The following is a 19,519-nucleotide window of genomic DNA, read 5'->3' as shown; positions in this document are numbered from 1 at the left end:
GGCTGAGGGGAGACCTGATAGTTTATAAAGTCGTGTGAGGCATAGGTAGGGTAGACAATCAGGGTCGTGTTCCCAGGGAAGAAGTGTCAAACACTGGAAGGCATGGGTTTAAGGTGAGATGGGGAAAGTTTAAAGGACATGCGTGGGGTAAGTTTTTCCACACACAGAGAGTGGTGGGTGCCTGGAACAGGCTGCCAGGGGAGGTGGTCGAAGTAGATATGCCAGTGGTGTTTTGGAGGCAGACAGACAGGGAATGAATGGATATGGATCATGTGCAGGTATAAGAGAAGAAGGGATTAGTTTAATTTGGCATCATGCTCAGCACAGACATGGTGGGCTTAAGGGCCTTTTCCTGTGCTGTTCTGTTCTATGTTCAAGCCCACGCCCCTCCATCCCTTGTAATCTGCACCCCCCCCACCCCCCGGCAATATCTGCTGACCCGGGTCCTCTCCAACTTGAATCACCATTCCATAGATGGCCGTGCCCTTCCCCCCCCCCCCCCCCCCCGTCAGCCCTTTCCCCCCCACCCCTCCACTCTCCATCTCATTGACCTAGCTTGGGTTACCTGGCCTGTCTCCTGTGAGGATTTAGCTTGATGACAGTCATACATTTGTACAGCACGGAAACAGGCCCTTCAGCCCATCCCATCCATGCTGACCAAAGTGCCCACCTTAGCTAGTCCCTTTTGCCAGCATTTGGCACATACCCCTCCAAGCCTTTCCTGTCCAAATGTCTTAAATGTTGCAGTTGTACCTGCCTCTACCATTTCCTCTGGCAGCTCGTTCCACATACCCACCAACTTCTGTGTGAAAAACCTGCCCCTCAGGTCCCCTTTAATTCTTTCCCCTCTCACCTTAAACCCGTGCCCTCTAGTTTTAGACTCCCCTACCCTGGGAAAAAGACTGTGATCATCTATCTTATCGATGCCCCTCATGGTTTTATAAACCTCTATAAGGTCACCCCTCAGCCTCCTACGCTCCAGGGTAAACCGTCCCTGTCTATCCACTCTCTCCTTAAAGTCAAGCGCTCAAGTCCAGGTAGTATCCTTGTGAATCTTTCCTGCATCCTTTCCAGCTTAATCACAGCCTTCCTATAGCAGGGCGACCAGAACTGCACACAATATTCCATGGGCAGTCTCACCAATGTCTTTGTACAGCTGTAACATTGGCATCCCAACTCCTGTTCTCTTGTCCTGTGAAACACCTTTTCATTCATTTTTGTTAAATAAAAGTTGTTTTATTTTTAGGAAAAAGAACCACTTCGGGCGATCCCACTGAAGGATATTCAGAAAGCTCAGAACTGTAGCTGCAGGTAAAAGGAACCATTTAACACAATCCGTTCAAGACTTCTGTCCACTCTGTGATGTGCTCCTTCACTTATTTAGTCTTTTCTTTTGCTTGCAGCCAAGCACTGATGAGGGATAATTTATTTGAATTAGTTACAACGAGTAGAACTTTCTACATTCAGGTAACTCTGTCAAAATTATTAAAATACCTCACTCTATTTGCATAGCTGGGTGAACTAGTGTGGTTTCACACTGAGACGGACCATTTGAAAATGCAAGCAAACAAAAAATTGGGGCCAGAAAGCAAAGCGGCATTAAACCTGATCACTTGTACGTCACCTGGCACAGTAGCGGAGCTGCCTCACAGTTCCAGCAATGGCAGGTTCGATCCTGACCTTGGATGCTGTCTGCATGGAGTTTGTACGTTCTCCCTGTGACCGCGTGGGTTTCCCCCGGGTGCTCCGGTTTCCCCTCCCGCATCCCAAAGACGTGCAGGTTGGTGGGTTCAATGGCCGCTGTGAATTGCCCCCAGTGTGTTGGTATGAGGCGGGAGAATTGGTGGACGTGTAGGAGAGGATGGATTGCAGGGAAATTAGTGGGCCGATGGGATTGCTTTGAGAATGCAATGGACTTGATGGGCCAAATGGTCTCCTTCCGTGCCGTAATGAAATATGCGAATGATACGGGAATCCTTCCTGAAGAAAGTTGGGAGTCGGCTCTAGTGACGCTTCTTAACAATGATCCATGGGGAATAATCCACGGGGAGTAATCAAAGCACTGGCTGAGGGATCAGCTGCACCCACCACACTGCTGGTCTCTGTGACCAGTTAAATGCAGCACAGAAAGAGGCCACCCATCCCCTTCTGTGCACACTCCTCCAGCATTTCCATAGGGCCTTTCACATCCCTGTCAGATTTCCCAAAGTGCTTCACAGCCAATGACTTTTTCTTTGAAGTGCAGTGACTGTTGGAAAGAAGGGAATGTACCTGCCAATTTATGTACAGGAAGCTCTTGCAAACAGTAAAGAGATAATGAACAAATAGAATTCTTTTCTCATATTTTGTCACGGCATAGAAGGGGGCAATTCGGCCCACCGAGTCTGTGCCAGCTCTTGGAGCAATCCCATCAATCCCATTCCCCCACAGTAATTTATCCCATCTCACATGCCATTAACACTTCCCTAATTTTCCCACTGCCCACCTACACCAGGAGTAGTTTACAGACATAGTTATACGGCATGGAAAGTCTATGATCCATGACTGCAAACTGGCCTTAGTGCAGTCTTAAAATTCAGCAGCAGCATCTATGGAGGGACTGTGAACATTTCAGGACTGATCTGCTGACTTCCTCCAGCATTTTGTGTGTCACCCCGAGTGTAGGTGGATGGTAACCAATTAACCTTCCAACCCCCCATGTCATTGAGTTGTGGGAGGAAATCAGAGCACCTGGTGGAAACACACACAGTCACAGGGAGAATGTGCAAACTCCACACAGACAGCTCCCGAGGTTGGGGTCGAACCCAGGTCACTGGAGCTGTGAGGCAGCAGCAGTACTGGCCAGGACACCAGGACAGACTCGTCACAATAGTTACAGTGGTCTCAGTCTAACATCTCATTCAGATGGGACATCAATTGAATTTACACATCCTGGCACCTCCAACATTGCAGCACTCCCTCTGTGCCCCTCTGTTTGGTTTCCTTGCATTTTCATCTGCCGAATGAAGTACATTTTGCAGGTAAGTGGCAGGTTAAGGTAATGGTAAATAATGAAAGCTTCACACTGTGATATTGGTTGTGAAGGCACAGCAGCGCCACACAATGGTGAAGAGGCAATACTGTGGAAAAGCTCCTGTAATATCACTGTCCTGTCAGCAGGATGCACTGTTGTACAACAACACGAGGACATTGGCTTTCACAGAATCTTCCCGTGACTGCCGTCACACTTAATTGGTCATTAGTTTATTATTGTCACGTGTACCGAGATACAGTGAAAAAATTTGTTTTGCATGCCATCCAGACAAATTATTTCAAAACACAAGTACATCAAGGTAGTACAAGGGAAAATGATAACAGAATACAGAATATGGTATTACAGCTTCAGAGAAAATGCAGTGCAGGTAGACAATAAGGTGCAAGGGCCACAGCGAGGTAGATAATGAGGTCAAGAGTCCATCTGATCGTACAAGAGGTCTGTTCAAGAGTCTTAGAACAATGGGATAGAAGCTGTCCTTGAGCCTGGCGGTGCGTGTTTTCAAGCTATTGTATCTTCTGGCCAATGGGAGAACATAGAACAATACAGCACAGAACAGGCCCTTCAGCCCATAATGTTGTGCTGACATAGCTAAACCCTCCTACCTACAGAATGCTCATATCCCTCCATTTTCCTCTCGTTCATGTGCCCATCCAAGCCCCTCTTAAAAGTCCCCAATGAATTTCCCTCCACCACCCTATCAGGCAACGCATTCCAGGCATCCACCAGTCTCTCAGTAAAAAAACTTATCCCTCACATCTCTTCTGAACCTACCCCCTCTCACCTTAAATGCATGCCCTCTGGTATTGGATCGCTCAATAATGGGAAAACGATATTGCTTGTCCACCCTATCTATGCCCCTCATAATTTTATACACTTCCAACAGATCACCCCTCAGTCTCTGCTGCTCCAGAGAAAATAGCCCAAGTTTGTCCAGCCTCTCCTGATAGCACATGCCCTCTAATCCAGGCAGCATCCTAGTAACCCTCCTCTGCACCCTCTCTAAAGCCTTGACATCCTTCCTATAGTGAAGTGACCAGAATTGCACGCAATACTCTAAATGCGGCCTAACCAGAGTTCTATAGAGATGCATCATAACTTCTTGACTCCTGTACTCAATACCTTGATTAATGAAAGCAAGCATTCCATAAGCCGCCTTAACCACCCTGTCTACCTGTGTAGCCACTTTCAATGAGTCATGGACTTGCACCCCAAGGTCTCTCTGCTCTTCAACACTAAGGGTCCTGCCCTTTAGAGTGTTCTGCCTCTTGACATTAGTCCAACCAAGGTGTAACACCTCACGTTTATCCGGGTTAAACTCCATCTGCCATTTCTCTGCCCACATCTGCAGCTGGTCTATATCATGCTATATCTGTCGCCAGCCTTCTACACTATTCACAAGTCCACCAATCTTGGTATTGTCTGCAAACCTACTAACCCACCCAACAACATACTCGTCCAGGTCATTTATGTACATCACAAACAGCAGAGGTCCCAGCACAGATCCCTGCAGAACACCACTACTCACAGGCCTCCAGCCCGAATAAGTCCCTTCAATCACCACCCTCTGTCTTCTATGGGCAAACCAGTTCTGGATCCACACAGCCAATTCTCCACTGACTCCATGCATCCGAACTTTCTTGATTAACCTATTATGTGGGACCTTATCAAATGCCTTCCTGAAGTCCATATAGATGACATCCACAGCTCTACCTTCATCAATCTCTCTCATCACCCTGTCAAAAAAACTCAACCAGGTTATTAAGACACGACCTGCCTTGCACAAAGCCATGCTGGCTTTCCTTAATCAAGCCACTGGATTCCAGATGCTCGTATATCCTATCTCCACCAAAGGGGGGAAGAAGAGAGAATGACTGGGGTGGGAGGGGTCTTTGATTATGTTGGCTGCCTTCCTGAGGCAGTGGGAAGTGTAGACAGAGTTGATGGAGGGGAGGCTGGTTTTCACGATGGACTGATATACAGTGCAGAATTACTCTACATCCTGCCGGTGTGTGACATAGGGAGAGGCAGTGTTAGACAAAAGACTAGATGGAAATAGGTTAGTGCAGGTCAGTTGATAAAGAGCATGACTATTAAAGAGGCTTTTTATAGAAGATATGAAATTCAGTGGGATTGTGAGTAGTGATAGGGAGACTATAGGAGGCTGAGGACAAACTGAAGTGGTAACGACATCATGAGGACTACAGTGTGGGAAAATGTGAGATTATTTGCTGAGTATCTTTATACGGTGAGAGTTTGACAAATGCTGATGTTCAATGGGACCTGTGAGCTTTTGTACTCAAGTCACTGGATGAAGGTGCACTAGCATTTGGGAAGACAACTGATATGTTGGCCTTCAGTGTGAGAGCATTTGAGTACAAGAGAAAAGATAACGGAGTACAGTTCCTCAGGGTCTTGGTGAGGGTGTACCAGGAATATTGCGTGCAGTTCTGTTTGTACCTAAAACGTTTATGCTTGCTATGGAGGGAATGCAGCAAAGATTCCCCACACTGGTTCCTGGTCATGGGGAGTCTGTCACACGAGCAGAGTTGAGGAGACTCGGCCTCTCTCTCCATCTCAAGCAGGCGTGTGGGTTGGTAGGTGAATTAGAAACTTAGAAAACCTACAGCACAATTCAGGCCCTTTGGCCCACAAAGCTGTGCTGAATATGTCCCTACCTTAGAGACCCATAGCCCTCTATTTTTCTCAGCTCCATGTACCTATCCAAACGTCTGTTAAAAGACCCTATCGCATCCGCCTCCACCACCGTTGCCGGCAGCCCATTCCACACACTCACCACTCTCTGAGTAAAAAAAACTTACCCTTGACATCTCCCCTGGATTGGTCACCGTAAATTGTGCCAGGGCAGGTGAACAGTAGAAGTTGGAAGGAGCAGGTGGAAATGTGGGGAGAACAAGTTCCAGGAAACATTCGTAGGGAATGGGATTGCACTCTGAACCAGCATTGACTCAATGGGCCAAAAGGCCTCCTTCCATGTCATAAGAAAATATGAAATAGTCTGGTTCCATACCCCTTCCACACTGTAGACACAGCGATCAGATGCAGTCGAAGCAGTGCCCTGTTGAGATCCACTGGAGCTCTGTGGCTCGTTTCCAAGCCAAGGACCCTGCTTTCTTCAATCGTCGTAGAGTGTGTGTCACCACCTAGACACTGAAGAGTGTCTGCTGTTTATGTGGAGACACGAGAGACGGCAGACACTGGAATTCTGGAGCAACACACAAAGGAGCTGGAGGAACTTAGCGGGTCAGGCTGCATCTGTGGAGGGAGATGGACCGTCGATGTTTTGGGTCGAGACCTTTCATCAGGACTGGAAAGAAAGAGGGGAGATGGCTAGTATAAAGGGATGGAGCAAGGGCTGGCAGGTGATGGTTGATCCAGGTGAGGTGGGGGGTGGTGATAGGCAGGTGAGGGAGGGGGGAGAGTGGGAATGATGTCGGAAGCTGCGAGGTGGAAGTGACAAAGGGCTGAAGGAGATTGAAGATAGAGGGGAGAGGACATTGGACCATGGAGTAAAGGGAAGGGGGGAACCAGTGGGAGGAGTGTGTGAGTGATGGGCAGATGGTGGGGGAGGGGAAAGAGAAGGGATGATAGGATCCATGGGATAAGGGGGAAGAAAGGGAAGGGACAGAGCGGAGGGGTTACCGGAAGTTGGAGAAACCGATGTTGATGCCATCAGGTTGGAGGCTGCCCAGGCAGAACATGAGGTGCTGTTCCTCTAACCTGTGTCTGGCCTCGACTCGGCTGTGGAGGAGACCGTGGACAGACGTGAGGCAGTCCCTCAACACGTGAACCCATCAGGGTCACTGATTGCATCCGGCGCTCCCAGTGCCGAGGCCTCTACACTGGTGAGACCCAACACAGGTTGGGGGGTATCGCTTCGTCCGTCTGCCGTACCAGCCGGGATCTCCCGGTGTCCAGCCATTTTAATTCCACTTCCCACTCCCACGCCGACATCTGTCCACAGCCTCCTCCGAGTTGAGGCCAGACACACATTAGAGGAACAGCACCTCATGTTCTGCCTGGACAGTCTCCAACCTGACGGCATGAGCACTGATTTCTCTAACTTCCAGTAACCCCTCCCCTCTGTCCCTTCCCTTTTATTTCCCCTGATCCCACCGACACCCATCACCGCTTCTCTTTCCCCTCCCCCACCCTCTCCGTCTGTCCGTCACCCACACACCCCTCCCTCTGGTTCTCCTCCCCACCTCCTTCCCTGTACTCCATGGTCCACTGTCCTCTCCTATCAGAGTCCATCTTCTTCAGCCCTTTTATCACGTCCACTTATCACCTCCCAGCTTCTTACTCTCCTCCCTCCCCCACCTGCCTATCACCTGCTCCTCCCCTCACCTGGATCCACCTAACACCTGCCAGCTCTTGCTCTACCACTTCCTCCCCCTCATCTTTTTATACTGGCTAACTCCGCTTTTCCAGTCCTAATGAAGGGTCTCGACCCGAAACGTCGACTGTCCGTTTCCCTCCATAGATGCTGCCTGACCCGTTGAGTCCCTTCAGCACCTTCGTGTGTTGCTGTTGCTTCTTGTATGCTGCTTATCTGGCGCGATGTGCCTGTGATGCTGCTACAAGGAAGTATTTCATTGCACCTGTGCACACATGTACTTGTGCATGTGGCAATAAACTCGACTTTGACTTTGAGAGAGAGCCGGCTTCCCTGAACCTCTGCAGTCGGCTGCTATGGGCTTTATCTGTAGCACAATATCCATCTCTTTGCACTAAAACGAACCACGCAAAATGTTCTTAATGAGCCAGAGCTTTGAAACATTTGGGCCTGCACCTGGGTGAGTGTCCAGAACGTGTCCAAGGGATGGTCAACATCAACAAGTGGAACTGAGTGTGTGGCAGCACCAAGCATTTAAAGCAGGATTTCCACATGTCACATGCCTCAGAAGGGCCCAGCCCCCTTCCACAATTAACTCATCATACCCCTATCAGGTAAGATAAGATATCTTTATTAGTCAAAACACACAGTGAAATGCATCTTTGTGTAGAATGTTCTGGAGACAGCCTGCAAGTGTCACCACGCTTCTGGCGCCGACATAGCATGCCCACAATTTCCTAACCCATACGTCTTTTGGAATGTGGGAGGAAACCGGAGCACCTGGAGAAACCCATGCGGTCACGGAGAGAACATACAAACTCCTTACAGACAGTGGCCGGAATTGAACCTGGATCTCTGGCGCTGTAATACACTACCGTGCCTGCCATGGCAAAATGTCGGGGCAAAATGGTATTCTGACAGTCAAAGCACCCAGACTTCCCAATTTCTCAGCTGATTTTGTTTTACATATTTTATTTTGGGATCTGAAAGTCACTGCCAAAGCCAGCATTTATTACTGATGCAGGGTTTCGACCTGAAACGTCGATAATTCTTCCCCGCCCCCCCCACAGACGCTGCCTGGCTCGCTGGGTTCCTCTAGCAGGTTGTGTGTTGCTCCAGTATTTATTTACCCCTTCCTCATGGCTCCTGAGAAGGTGCTGGTGAGCTGCTGCCTTCAACCACTGCGGTCTTTCTGGGGAAGGTGCTCCTGCAGTGTTGTTGGGGAGGGAGTTCCCAGAGTTAGACCCAGCGACGGTCAGTGACTACCGATCGTGGAGTTCCCTGCCCCTGCGTGTCTTGGCGTTAGAGGGTGTGGGTTCGGGATACACTGTTGGAATAGCCCTGGTGAGTAACTGCGGTGCGTTCTGTAAATGGCATACACTGCAGCCGCTGTGTGCCAGTGGCGGAGGGAGTGAATGGTTGGGGTGGTGGGATGGGGTACCAATCAAGCAGGCTGCTTTGACCTGGATGATGAGCGTCCTGAGCATTGGAGCTGCATTCGTCCAGGCACAGAGTATTCCGTCACACTCATCACTCGTACCTTGGAGATGGTGGAAAGGCATAGGAGTGTTAGGAGGGAAGTCACTCACCACACAGTATGTGTGTGGCTGGTACGGTTGGGTTTCTAGTGAATCGTGACACCCCAGGACGTGGATGGTGTGGGGCTGAACGATGGTTCAATGTCAAGGGAAGGTGGTTGGACTCTTCTCATGTTGGAGATGGTCAGTACCTGGCTCTTTTGTGGCACCAGCGTTACTTGCCCCTTACCAGCCCATGCCCGAATGTTGTCCAGGTCTTGCTGCATGCAGAATGTAACCTAAAATTCAGGAATAGACTCAGAGTACTACAGCACAGAAATAGGCCCTTCAGCCCGACTTGTCCATGCTGACTGATATGCCTATCTAAGCTAGTCCCATATCCCTCTAAACCTTTCCTATCCAAATCTCTTCCAAATGTTGTTATTGTACATTTACAATAACACTTCCTCAACCACTTCCTCTGGCAGCTCGTTCCATGTACACACCACCCTCTGGGTGAAGAAGTTGCCCCTCAGGTCCCTTTTAAATCTTTACCCCCTCTCACCTTAAACCTGTGCCCTCTAGTTGTTGGTTCCCTTTCCCTTCACTTTTGAAGAGCAGTCATTAGCTGTAACAAGAGAGAACAAACTTCAACTGCATCAACCCACGCCCTTTGGGCTGACGAGCGAGGGTATAGCAGCACAGAGAGACTGGAGGAGAGTTGGAAATGATGGTATCGGTCAGGTTTGGGGTCTTTGGCACTGAGGTAACATCCAGTGTCACATCCTCCAAAGCCGCATTCAACTGATGGGCTGTGTGTATATGGAACGAGCTGCCAGAGGACGTGGTAGAGGCAGGTACAACTGCAGCGTTTGAAGGACATTTGGGCAGGTACATGGATAGGAAGGGTTTAGAGAGATGTAAGACTAGTAGCTCAGGTAGGTTACTTGGTTGAGATGGACGAGTTGGGCCGAAGGGCCTGTTTCCGTGCTGTATAATCGATTTGAATACAAGTTCCACTCTGGAACTCGGGCTTCCCCACCTGCCTCCCCATGACCTTTTCCATCTTACCAGGAATTCATCTATTTCTGCCTTAAATGTTTTCAGAGACTCTGCTTCCACAGCCCTTTGAGGAAGGGAGTTCCAAAATACCTCTACCCTCTGGAAAAAAAATCACCTGCTCATGATCTGAAATGGGCCACCCTTTAGTTTTAAACAGTGACCCTTAGTTCTAGGTTCTCCCACAAAAGGAAACATCCATTTAATTTTTTAAAAGCCTTTTGGCTTGACAGATGCCAAATGTTAGTGAATGCAGTCATTCAGTACCAGTGACACCTTTGACTGCTGGTGGCCCAAAGTCCTCACTGGCTGCTGTCCAAGCCATTCTATGAGTGCAGCCAGCTGCCTGCACTGAGTTCTGGGTTGGTCATACTGATGGGTTGGGAAAATTGGTCCCCAGGATGAGGCTGGAGGAATCAGCAAGGTGTAGACAGGCAGCAGTAACAGAGCAGGGGAAGATCTGCCTTACCAGGTGTTTGTTGCCCCTTCTCTAATGGAAAGACTTGCAATGTGAATCCAAGAGATCTAGAAGAACGTACACCATTATGTACTTTGACTACATGGGTTCTCCAGGCATCATTGGAAGTCTGGGAACCCATGTGGTCAAAGTACACAATGGTGCCAACCGAACTCTGCTCCGCAAAGGACTTGGGCACATTCAGCAGCTGAGCAGTGATAAACAGGGTTGTGTGAGTTGCCTGGGACTATACTCGCTGGAATTCAGAAGAATGAGAGGGGATCTTACAGAAACATAAAATTATGAAAGGGATAGATGAGATAGAGGCAGGAAAGTTGCTTCCACTGGTAGGGGTGAGACTAGAACTAGGGGACATCGCCTCAAGACTCGGGAGTAGATTTAGGATGGAGATGAGGAGGAACTGCTTTACCCAGAGAATAGTGATCTGTGGAATTCTCTGCCCAGGGAAGCAGTGGAGGCTACCTCATTAAATATATTTAAGACGCAGTGAGATAGATTTTTGCATAGTAGGGGAACTAAGAGTTGTGGGGAAAAGGCAGGTTGGTGGAGCTGAGTCCACAACCAGATCAGCCATGGGCCAGATGGCCGACTAATATTACTTATGTGAGCCTCGATCTTTCATGTCTGCAGTAGAAGGTGTGATTATTGTCGTGTGTTTTGTTTAAACAGGCAGACAGTCCTGCAGAGATGGAAAGCTGGATCAAAGCCATCAACACGGCAATTAAGCTGCATAAAGGTTCAAGCAATGCCACGGTATGTACCCCTGAACTTAAACATCCATTGCTTATTAAAAACACAGATTAAAATGGGAGTCAAATTAAAGACATTACAAACCCACTGATGGTTGTTGTGTCATTGGTCACATGTACAGCAGTACTCAAAACAGCTCCTGTTATGATGATGTTGAGTGTACCATCCGAGAGCTCTAAACTTTAAGTCAAGACTTTATGTTCTATCTGGCATAAGTATTTACAAGTACCCTCACTATAGGGAGATTACACTGTATCAACCTACACTTCAAGGACGAGTTTACTTCACTACTTTAGTCTCTATGGAAAGGTCTAGCTGTCAGTAATCATTATTTCAAGTGGTGGATCACAAGATCACAAGACAAGGGAGCAGAAGTAGGCCATTCAGCCCATCGAGTCTGCTCCAAAGAAAAGGGGAAAAGGAATGAGAAATTTTGGGGGGGGGGGGGCAAAAAAAACTATTATAACCCCAATTTCCGGCCTTATCCCCATATCCCTTGATACCCCAACTATTTAGATATCTATCTATCTCTTCCTTAAACACCTCCAATGGTCTGGCCTCCTCACCTCCTTTTTAAACCTGTACCCTCTAATTCTAAGATTGTGCCCTCTAGTCCTGGACTCACCCACCAAGGGAAACAGCTTGACCACATCAGCTCTGTCCAGTCCTTTCAACATTTTAAATGTCTCTATGAGGTCCCCTCTCATTCTTCTGTACTCCAGTGAGTACAGTCCAAGAGCCGACAAGCGCTCATCATACGTAAGCCCTTTCATTCCGGGAATCATCCTCGTTAAATCTCCTCTGAACCCTCTCCAACATCAGCACGTCTTTCCTAAGGAACCAAGGAGAAGATACTTCCAGCTAACGAAGCAGTTTAAACACAGTTTATTTTATTTTAAGTGAGATGCATTTAATGCTAATAAGTAATTCTTAACAACAACTTGTAACTTACAAAGGATTTCCAAACACAAGTACAATTCTAACAAACTAAAAAATCATACCAACAAGTTGCAGACGAACAAGTTGTCTGTTGCAAAAACCAAAAGCTGAGGAATGAATTCTAGGTCTTCTTTCTGTTGCCCCTTCTCTCTGTCATTCCCCCGACCCTGACTGCTTTCTAACCTTTATACTGTTTCTTTCACTTAGTTGACATCATTGACACGTGATGTTTTTTCAACCACATTTTCAAGCCAGGTGACTGGAGGGTTTAATTAATGTGGACCCCATTGTTCCCTTGTTTATGTTAAGAGGCTGAGCAGGGAATATTGGTTAGAAGTTTAACTTAGCAAACAACAAACATCTTGAGCCTTGGACAGTTTCTGCTATTTTTGCAAAGGGGATTTTAGCTCAGTGAAGAACCGCTGCCTGACCTTTGGACAGGTCATGCTGCCGTGCTAAGAAGCTGAGGTTAGCAATAAACCTTTTTTGAGGCCTGGAGAGTGAATATCCATCACACTGTAAGAAGACTAGAGATGTAGGGTATGGGAATGGAATAGTGAATTATAAATGAGGATTGCAAGATGGGGATTGTATGTGTATGTGTAGTGGTGTTTGTGTGTTTTTCAACTGCATTCTACCAAAACATTTTAAATTGTTATTTAAAAGAGCCCTGTTGAATAAACGAGCACCATTGCCGTTCACACGTCCACTTGACGCTCTCTCCTGGTGAGGTAGAGTCTGAATCAGGGTCAGTTTTCGCATTCCCATTCTTCCCACCACAAATGGCCAGCGATGGACCAGCCACGCTCCTGAGGACATTGACAGTGGCCCCAGAGTTGCACTGGAGGTATCACCCAAAGGAGTTGATCCCCTCTCAGGACTTGGCAACAGGCAAGAGCTGTTGTTGCAATGGAGCTGAAATGAATGGGACAAATTCAATAGGAGTAAGAAGCTGTTGACCCAAATTTCCCCCTCCATGTATACCATCTGTTGATAGCACAGAAAACAGTGTCCAGTTCGCTTTGATGGATGGAGTCTTCGATTACTCAGTCAGTCAGCTCAGAAAGGGAGTGACTGCATATGTTGATTAGTCACTAACCCACTGACTGAGTTGCTAGGGAAGTGAGTCAGAGCCCACATGATTGCTGCGGCTTTCAGTGGAGCTGTATTAACTCACGTCTGCTGATGCGGAGCTGGGGTGGTTTTGGCCAGGAGATATCAGGACACGTGGAGGGGGGCAATACCAGGCGCTGGTCCCTACCCAGAGAGACAAATGCTCATTGCTTCAGAAGATATGTGTGTCCTACAGCGGGACGTTACCAGTAGGCCATGAAAGTGCTGACAGTTCTCAGCATAGTCAGAATGCATCTGGACGCATGTTGCTCCACAACAGTCTTCATTTGTATAGTGCCTTCAATGAGGTGAAGTCCGAATGTGCTTCCTGAGAACATTAGGGCTGATGGTCATGAGATTACACAAAAATATGTTGTAAAGTCATTCAGCATGGTGAAAGGTCCTTTGGCCCTTGAGTTTGCATTGACCATCAAGCACACGTTTACAATAATTCTACACTAACCCATTTAATCCTCTGCACATTCACATCAACTCCCCCTAGACTCTATTGACTCCTCCACACACAAGGGGCAATTTGCAACCTACCAAGCCTACGTCTTTGGGATGTGGGAGGAAACCGGAGCAGCCGGGGGGTGGGGGGGGGGGGGGGGGGGGGGGGGGGGGAAGCTCACTCAGTCACAGGGAGAGCGTGCAAACTCCACATGGACGGCATCAGAGATCAGGATTGAATCCAGGTCGCCGGAGCTGTGAGTCAGCAGCTGTGCTAATTGCACCACTGTGGGTTTTACAAAGTGTTTTAAAGGCAGGTGAAGAAGTTTAGGGAGGTTATCCCAGAGCTTAGGGCCCAGGCAGCTGAAGGCACAGCCACCAGTGATAGAGCAATTAAATCTGGGGACATCGCAGGGGGTAGAATTGAGAGGGTTTATGTGCTGGAGAGGGTGACACAGTTGGGGAGGGGTTGAAGTCAGACATATTTGAAAGCAGCAATAAGAGTTTCAAAATGTGTTCAAATGTTGCTCATCACCTTCTCGGGAAGGGTGATGGTCGGGTGACTACATGATGATGGATGTGTTGAGAAGTCTCGGGTCCTAGTGGGAGGACGTGTTGGATGGGGGTGTGGAAATAAAACCTCTCGACTTCCTTTGCCCTCCTCATTTCTGCTCTATTTGTCCGCAGGCAATTCCAGTTCAAGCCGACTCCTCCGGCGCTGTGACTCACGGCGAGGAGAAGCGACCTCTCACCAAGTCCACCTCCATGGTGTCGTCGTGGCAGCCGTGGACTCCTGTGCCTGCTGCTACCAAGCCACCCGACTCGTCGACAGAGGAGGAGAGCAGGCATCACAGCGAGCTGCAGACGCCCTCCACAGTGCCCGGCTCGCAGCTGGCTGGGGTGAATGGTCAGGATAACCGGCGCAGACACCGGTCCCAGCCAGCTCCCCAAAAGGAGCGCCACTTCGATTACAACATCGACGATGATGGGATTCGAACAACAGATGTTTAACAGATGTCCTTCCTGTCGCTTGTTTTTTCCTAGGATTAGTAACTCTGGCAGAAGTGCTGCTTGTACATTGCTTAGCTTGACGTCCATGTGTCCAGTGATCATTGCTAGGATCAGGCCAATGCATTGGAAGGGAAGCCATGTAAGGAGCTTCACTTGGAACTTTGCATTCCTATGGCGGCTTGAGTTATTGCACTTTGTTTACTACCTGAAACTTCAGAGGAAAAATGTGCCCAGCAGTACCTCACAGTCAATGAGTGCCTGTGATACATTGTTGAAAGGAATGAATTAAAGCTGGAACCATTTTAAAATTCCTGAGTCCTTTTGCCGCTGAATCTCCTTTGCAGAATTAGCATTGCGGATGCTGCGTACCACGTGAGGACTAGAACGTAAAGGCAAGGATGTGCAGCTGAGGCTTTATAAGGCGTTGGTCAGACTGGCTTTTGGAATATTGTGAGCGAATTTGGGCCCTGAATCTAAGGAGAGATGTGCTGGCCCTGGGGAGGGTCCAGAGGAGGTTTACAAGAATGATCCCGGGAATGAAAGGCTTAACATATGAGGAGTGTTTGATGTCTCTGGGCCATACTCAATATTCAGAAGGATGAGGGGGGATCCATTGAAACCTACCAGATACTGAAAGGCCTGGATAGAGTGGATGTGGAGAGGATGTTTCCATCAGTGGGAGAGTCTAGGATCTGAGGGCACAGCCTCAGAATAAAGGGATGTCCTCTTGAAACTGAGATGAGGAGGAATTTCTTCAGCCACAGGGTGGTGAATCTGTGGAATTCATTGCCACAGACGGCTGTGGAGGCCAAGTACTTAAGACAGATATTGATAGGTTCTTGATTGGTAAGGGGGTTAAGGGGAGAAGGCAGGAGAATGGGGTTGAAAAAAAATCGGCCATGATTGAATGGCGGAGCAGACTCGATGGGCTGAATGGCCTAATTCTGTTCCTATATCTTATGGTCACATGGGCTGTCAACTTGCAGCCACTGAGCGAAATAGAATTCAGACTGCCTATTCCCTAATTATTGCACTTCTTGAACCTGGAAACGAATGGGAATTAATTTCTTAAAAGGAGGGTTGAGAGTAGGGACAAGCCTTTGGAATTCCTAAGTCCGGTGTGTGTCTTGATTTGTTCTTTCTGTCTGATTAATTGTACTTGGGATGGGAGGTGTCTATTTCATCAGAACATTTCTGTTTGTTTCTCCAGAATCATTTCTAATTTACTGAGGACCTTAAGGAATAGAAGGAAGAGTAAGGCAGACAACCCATCTAAATCTGGTCTGCTACTGAGTCGTTGACTCACCGTACTTCACCACTTCATGCCTCCAGCTCTCTCCTTAAACTCCAGGAAGAGTCTCAAAGTCCAGATACCGGGGACAGATCCAAAACCTGCCTGAATTCCGTCCATGTCTTTGATGTTTCTTTCCCCAGTTGCTGAAATGTTACACCATTGGGTTATCAGCTGGGAGAATCTTAGCAACATTACACCCTCTGAGGCAAATTTGTAAAGGAGCAGATGAGCCATTTGGACGGTTGTTCGTTGCTCTTTGGTGTCCTGATTGTGGCTGCAGTGTGCAGAGCGGAGAGCAGGCTGTTTGTCCGCTCGCGTGAGATCATGGCTAAGGAGGTGAGAACTGGAGACCAGTTAAAAACAAAATAATGAGGTTGAGGAAGGAGGAGGAAAAAGATAATCCAGATGCAGACTGCTGTTTGGTGGTGTTTGGGATTGGCACAGAGGGTGCCAAGGAAGCACAGTGTTGGCATTAACATTTCCATACAGGATAGAAGGAGGCCATTCGGCCCATCTGGTCTAAGCCGGTTCGTAGAGCAATCCCATTCCATCACTTATTTCCCTGTAAACTCTTCTCTCTCAAATGCCCATCAACTTCCCCGATTCTCCTAAGGAGTAATCTGCAGTGACCAGTTCACGTATTAGGGCATACTTAAGACGTGGGAGGAAGTCAGCGGACCTATCGGAAGCTACATGGTCACAGGGAGACTCCCTACAGGCAGCATTGGAGGGAAGGAGTCACTGGAGCTGTGAGGTACCACCTCCACTGGCTCTGCTATCACAGACATTCCCTTCTCTACTTTCCTCCCCTCTCCCTTCTGCTCACAGGATGAGATGGACGCGAGTTTCTGGTCCAGTCCCTCAACATGAATCCTTCAGGTAAAACCGATGGGCAATCACATTTTAAAATGGAGTTTCAGGAGCTCAGACAGTTATGTGTTTAATGTGATGAGGGTTTTTGTCCCCACTACCATGAAGGGAGTGAGTTCAGGACATACACAGCCCTCTGGGTGGTAAAACAAAATTACCTCAAATCCTCTCATTCTGCTGCACTTTTATCTTGAATAATTACTGACCTCTCCGTCATGGGGTAATGTCCCTTTTCCTCAGGCCAGACCTCACATAATTGCACGCCCCTCTGTAAAACTCCCCACAGTCCTGAGGCAGGGTCTCGACCCAAAACGTCGACTACCTCTTTGCCTCCACAGATGCTGCCTGACCCGCTGAGTTCCTCCAGCATCTTGCTCTTTGTCCCCTCAATCTTCTCTGCTCCAAAGCTAACCATCCCTTCCAGGGCTATTTTTCCACATCACTAAACTTCTCTATCCTTGGCAACACCCTCGCCAGCCTCTTCTGTGGCCTCTCTGTTGCCGTGGTGGATAGAAGAATGAACCAAGTGAGTGGGCCAGCTCAGACACAGAATGATGGCTACCCTATTGATTGCAGAGAAAGCAACAGAGTACTGAGGTAACATGTAACTCCCCAGGCAGAAACACATCTGGGGTCCTAACAATTCCGCGAGTTTCTCCTCTGTTCCTCCTTGCCGTTCCCGCCGTGACTTCCCTCTTGTGTTTCGGTTGGGTGGGCATTGGAGGTATCTACTCCTTTATGGCCAACCTGCAAACATCAAATTGTGTTCCTTCAGGGGAAAAGTGGCCAGTGATGCATTCGGAGAGGAGAAACAGGGTGGAGGAATACACAATAAATGAGGAGTGTGGAGGGATCTGCGAGATGGTGGGACAGGCAGATAACGTGGGTAAGAAGGAAACTGGAATATGTCCCTGGATTTACTGAGGCACAGAATGCAAGGTTATGCTCCATGACTGTTAGACCGTCAAGTGGTGGTGCAATGGTTAAATTACTCGACCAGCAATCCAGAGTCCAAATTCCCACCAGTACAACTGTGGGGTTTCATTAAATTTTTTAAAAAATGAATTTTTTTATTAAAAGGTTAACCTCAATAATTTGCCTCTGAAGACACATCTGATTCACTCATGTTGTTAAGGAAGGAAATCTGCGGCCCTCACCCCAGAAACACAGCCATGTGGTTAACTCCTTACTGCCCACCGAACTGTCCCAGCAAGCCGTCTAATTGTCGCCCAGTCAGGGTGTCACTGCAGAGGTTCAGGAAGGTGGCTCGCCAACACTGTCTCAAGGGCAGTTAGGGATGGGCAATAAATGCTGGCATTGCCAGCAACACCCAAATGCTGAAATATGTAAAGAAAGAGGAAAAACAGCTGCTGCACAGCTGGAGTAGTGTGTCCAGTTCAAGTCACAGTTACAGGAAGGATGTGATCACCCCAGAGGTGGTGCAGAGGAAATTTACTTGAGAGCTTTAGTTATGAAGAAAGTCTGGCTGGGCTGGAATTGTTTCCTTTGGAAGAGAGTAAAGTAAGGAGATACTTAATTGAATTTTATAAAGCAGTAGGGCTTTGGGTGGCAGGGTGGTGCATCGGGTAGTGCTGTTGTCTCACAATTTCAGGTTCCATCCTGACCGCGGGGGCTATCTGCGTGGAGTTTTCACGTTCTCCTGTGACCGCAGGGGTCTCCTCCCGGTGCTCCAGTTTCCAAAGACGTGTGGGTTGGTGGGTTAATTGCCCCCCAATGTATGTAAGTGGCAAAGGATCCAAAGGGGAATTGATGGTCAGATGAGGGAGAACAGGTTTCAGGGAAATAAAAATGGGAGTGGGACTGATGGAATTACACTGGCAGGGGCTAGCATAGATTCAATGGGCCGAATGGAACCATTCCATTGTTGCAGTAAATCCATATAGAGTGACTCCGATCTGAAGAATTAACTCTCTTCCACCAACACTGCCAGACTTGGTGAGTGTTCCTTGCACTTTCTCTTTGCTCTTCAGATTTTCAGAACCTGCAGGGTTATTTTAATTTTTATTTCATGTACTGAGTGAATGCTGATCTCACTTCTCAGAGAGGCCAAATGTCGGGCAAGTGGGAGAAGGACGAGAGGGTTCTTGAAGACCTTTTTCTCAGCCTGAGGGCGGGGGTCTGGAACACACTGCCTGAAGGGGTGGGAGAGGTGATCACCACGTTGAAATGGCTCTGGAACCGTTGTAACCCGCCAAGCCAACGGAGTAAGAGCCAGTAATTGGGATTAGGTCGACTGGCTCTTACGTAGCTGGCAGGAATGCGATGGGTCGAATGGCTCCCCATTCCTGTTAACTGTAGTTTGCTGCAGGTTTACCAGAATGATCTATTGCTGAGGTAGACAGGGTAATAAACTGTGAGGTACTGCCTGAAATATGTGAACATCTGTGCTCTGAATCTGGAACATCTGGGCCTGCTGCTTGTGATCTTTACTGCTCCAAGCAGCTTGTCTGAACAAAGTTTTCCTGCAAAGAAGCAGGAGTTGGAGGGAATGTGTTCTGAACAAAGCAAGATGGAAATATCGCTTTCCACATCTTCCCCGGCCTTCGTGGATTAAAATGGTTGAAGCATCAGTCTTTTTACAGTCAAAGCTCTCATCTGAGTTTGCACATCCGTTTACATATGGGAA

General features: G+C 48.1%; 1 protein-coding gene across 6 annotated transcripts in view; it reads left to right on the top strand.

The window, feature by feature from the left end:
- LOC127584389 (pleckstrin homology domain-containing family A member 2-like) overlaps positions 1-15,016 on the top strand; it is a 100,277-nt gene extending 85,261 nt beyond the window's left edge. For all 6 annotated transcript variants that reach the window (XM_052041174.1, XM_052041169.1, XM_052041170.1 and 3 more), the window contains 4 exons: positions 1,247-1,311; positions 1,404-1,467; positions 11,115-11,198; positions 14,385-15,016. In XM_052041174.1, the coding sequence (XP_051897134.1) occupies positions 1,247-1,311; positions 1,404-1,467; positions 11,115-11,198; positions 14,385-14,708 (537 nt within the window). In that variant the 3' untranslated portion in view covers positions 14,709-15,016. The remainder of the gene's footprint in view (positions 1-1,246; positions 1,312-1,403; positions 1,468-11,114; positions 11,199-14,384) is intronic.
- Positions 15,017-19,519: the final 4,503 nt, after the last annotated feature.

This window comes from Pristis pectinata, chromosome 29, assembly GCF_009764475.1.
Source record: "Pristis pectinata isolate sPriPec2 chromosome 29, sPriPec2.1.pri, whole genome shotgun sequence".
NCBI lineage: Eukaryota > Metazoa > Chordata > Chondrichthyes > Rhinopristiformes > Pristidae > Pristis > Pristis pectinata.
The sequence above is the reverse complement of the archived record's forward strand: the minus strand, read 5'-3'. Positions and strand labels throughout refer to the sequence as shown.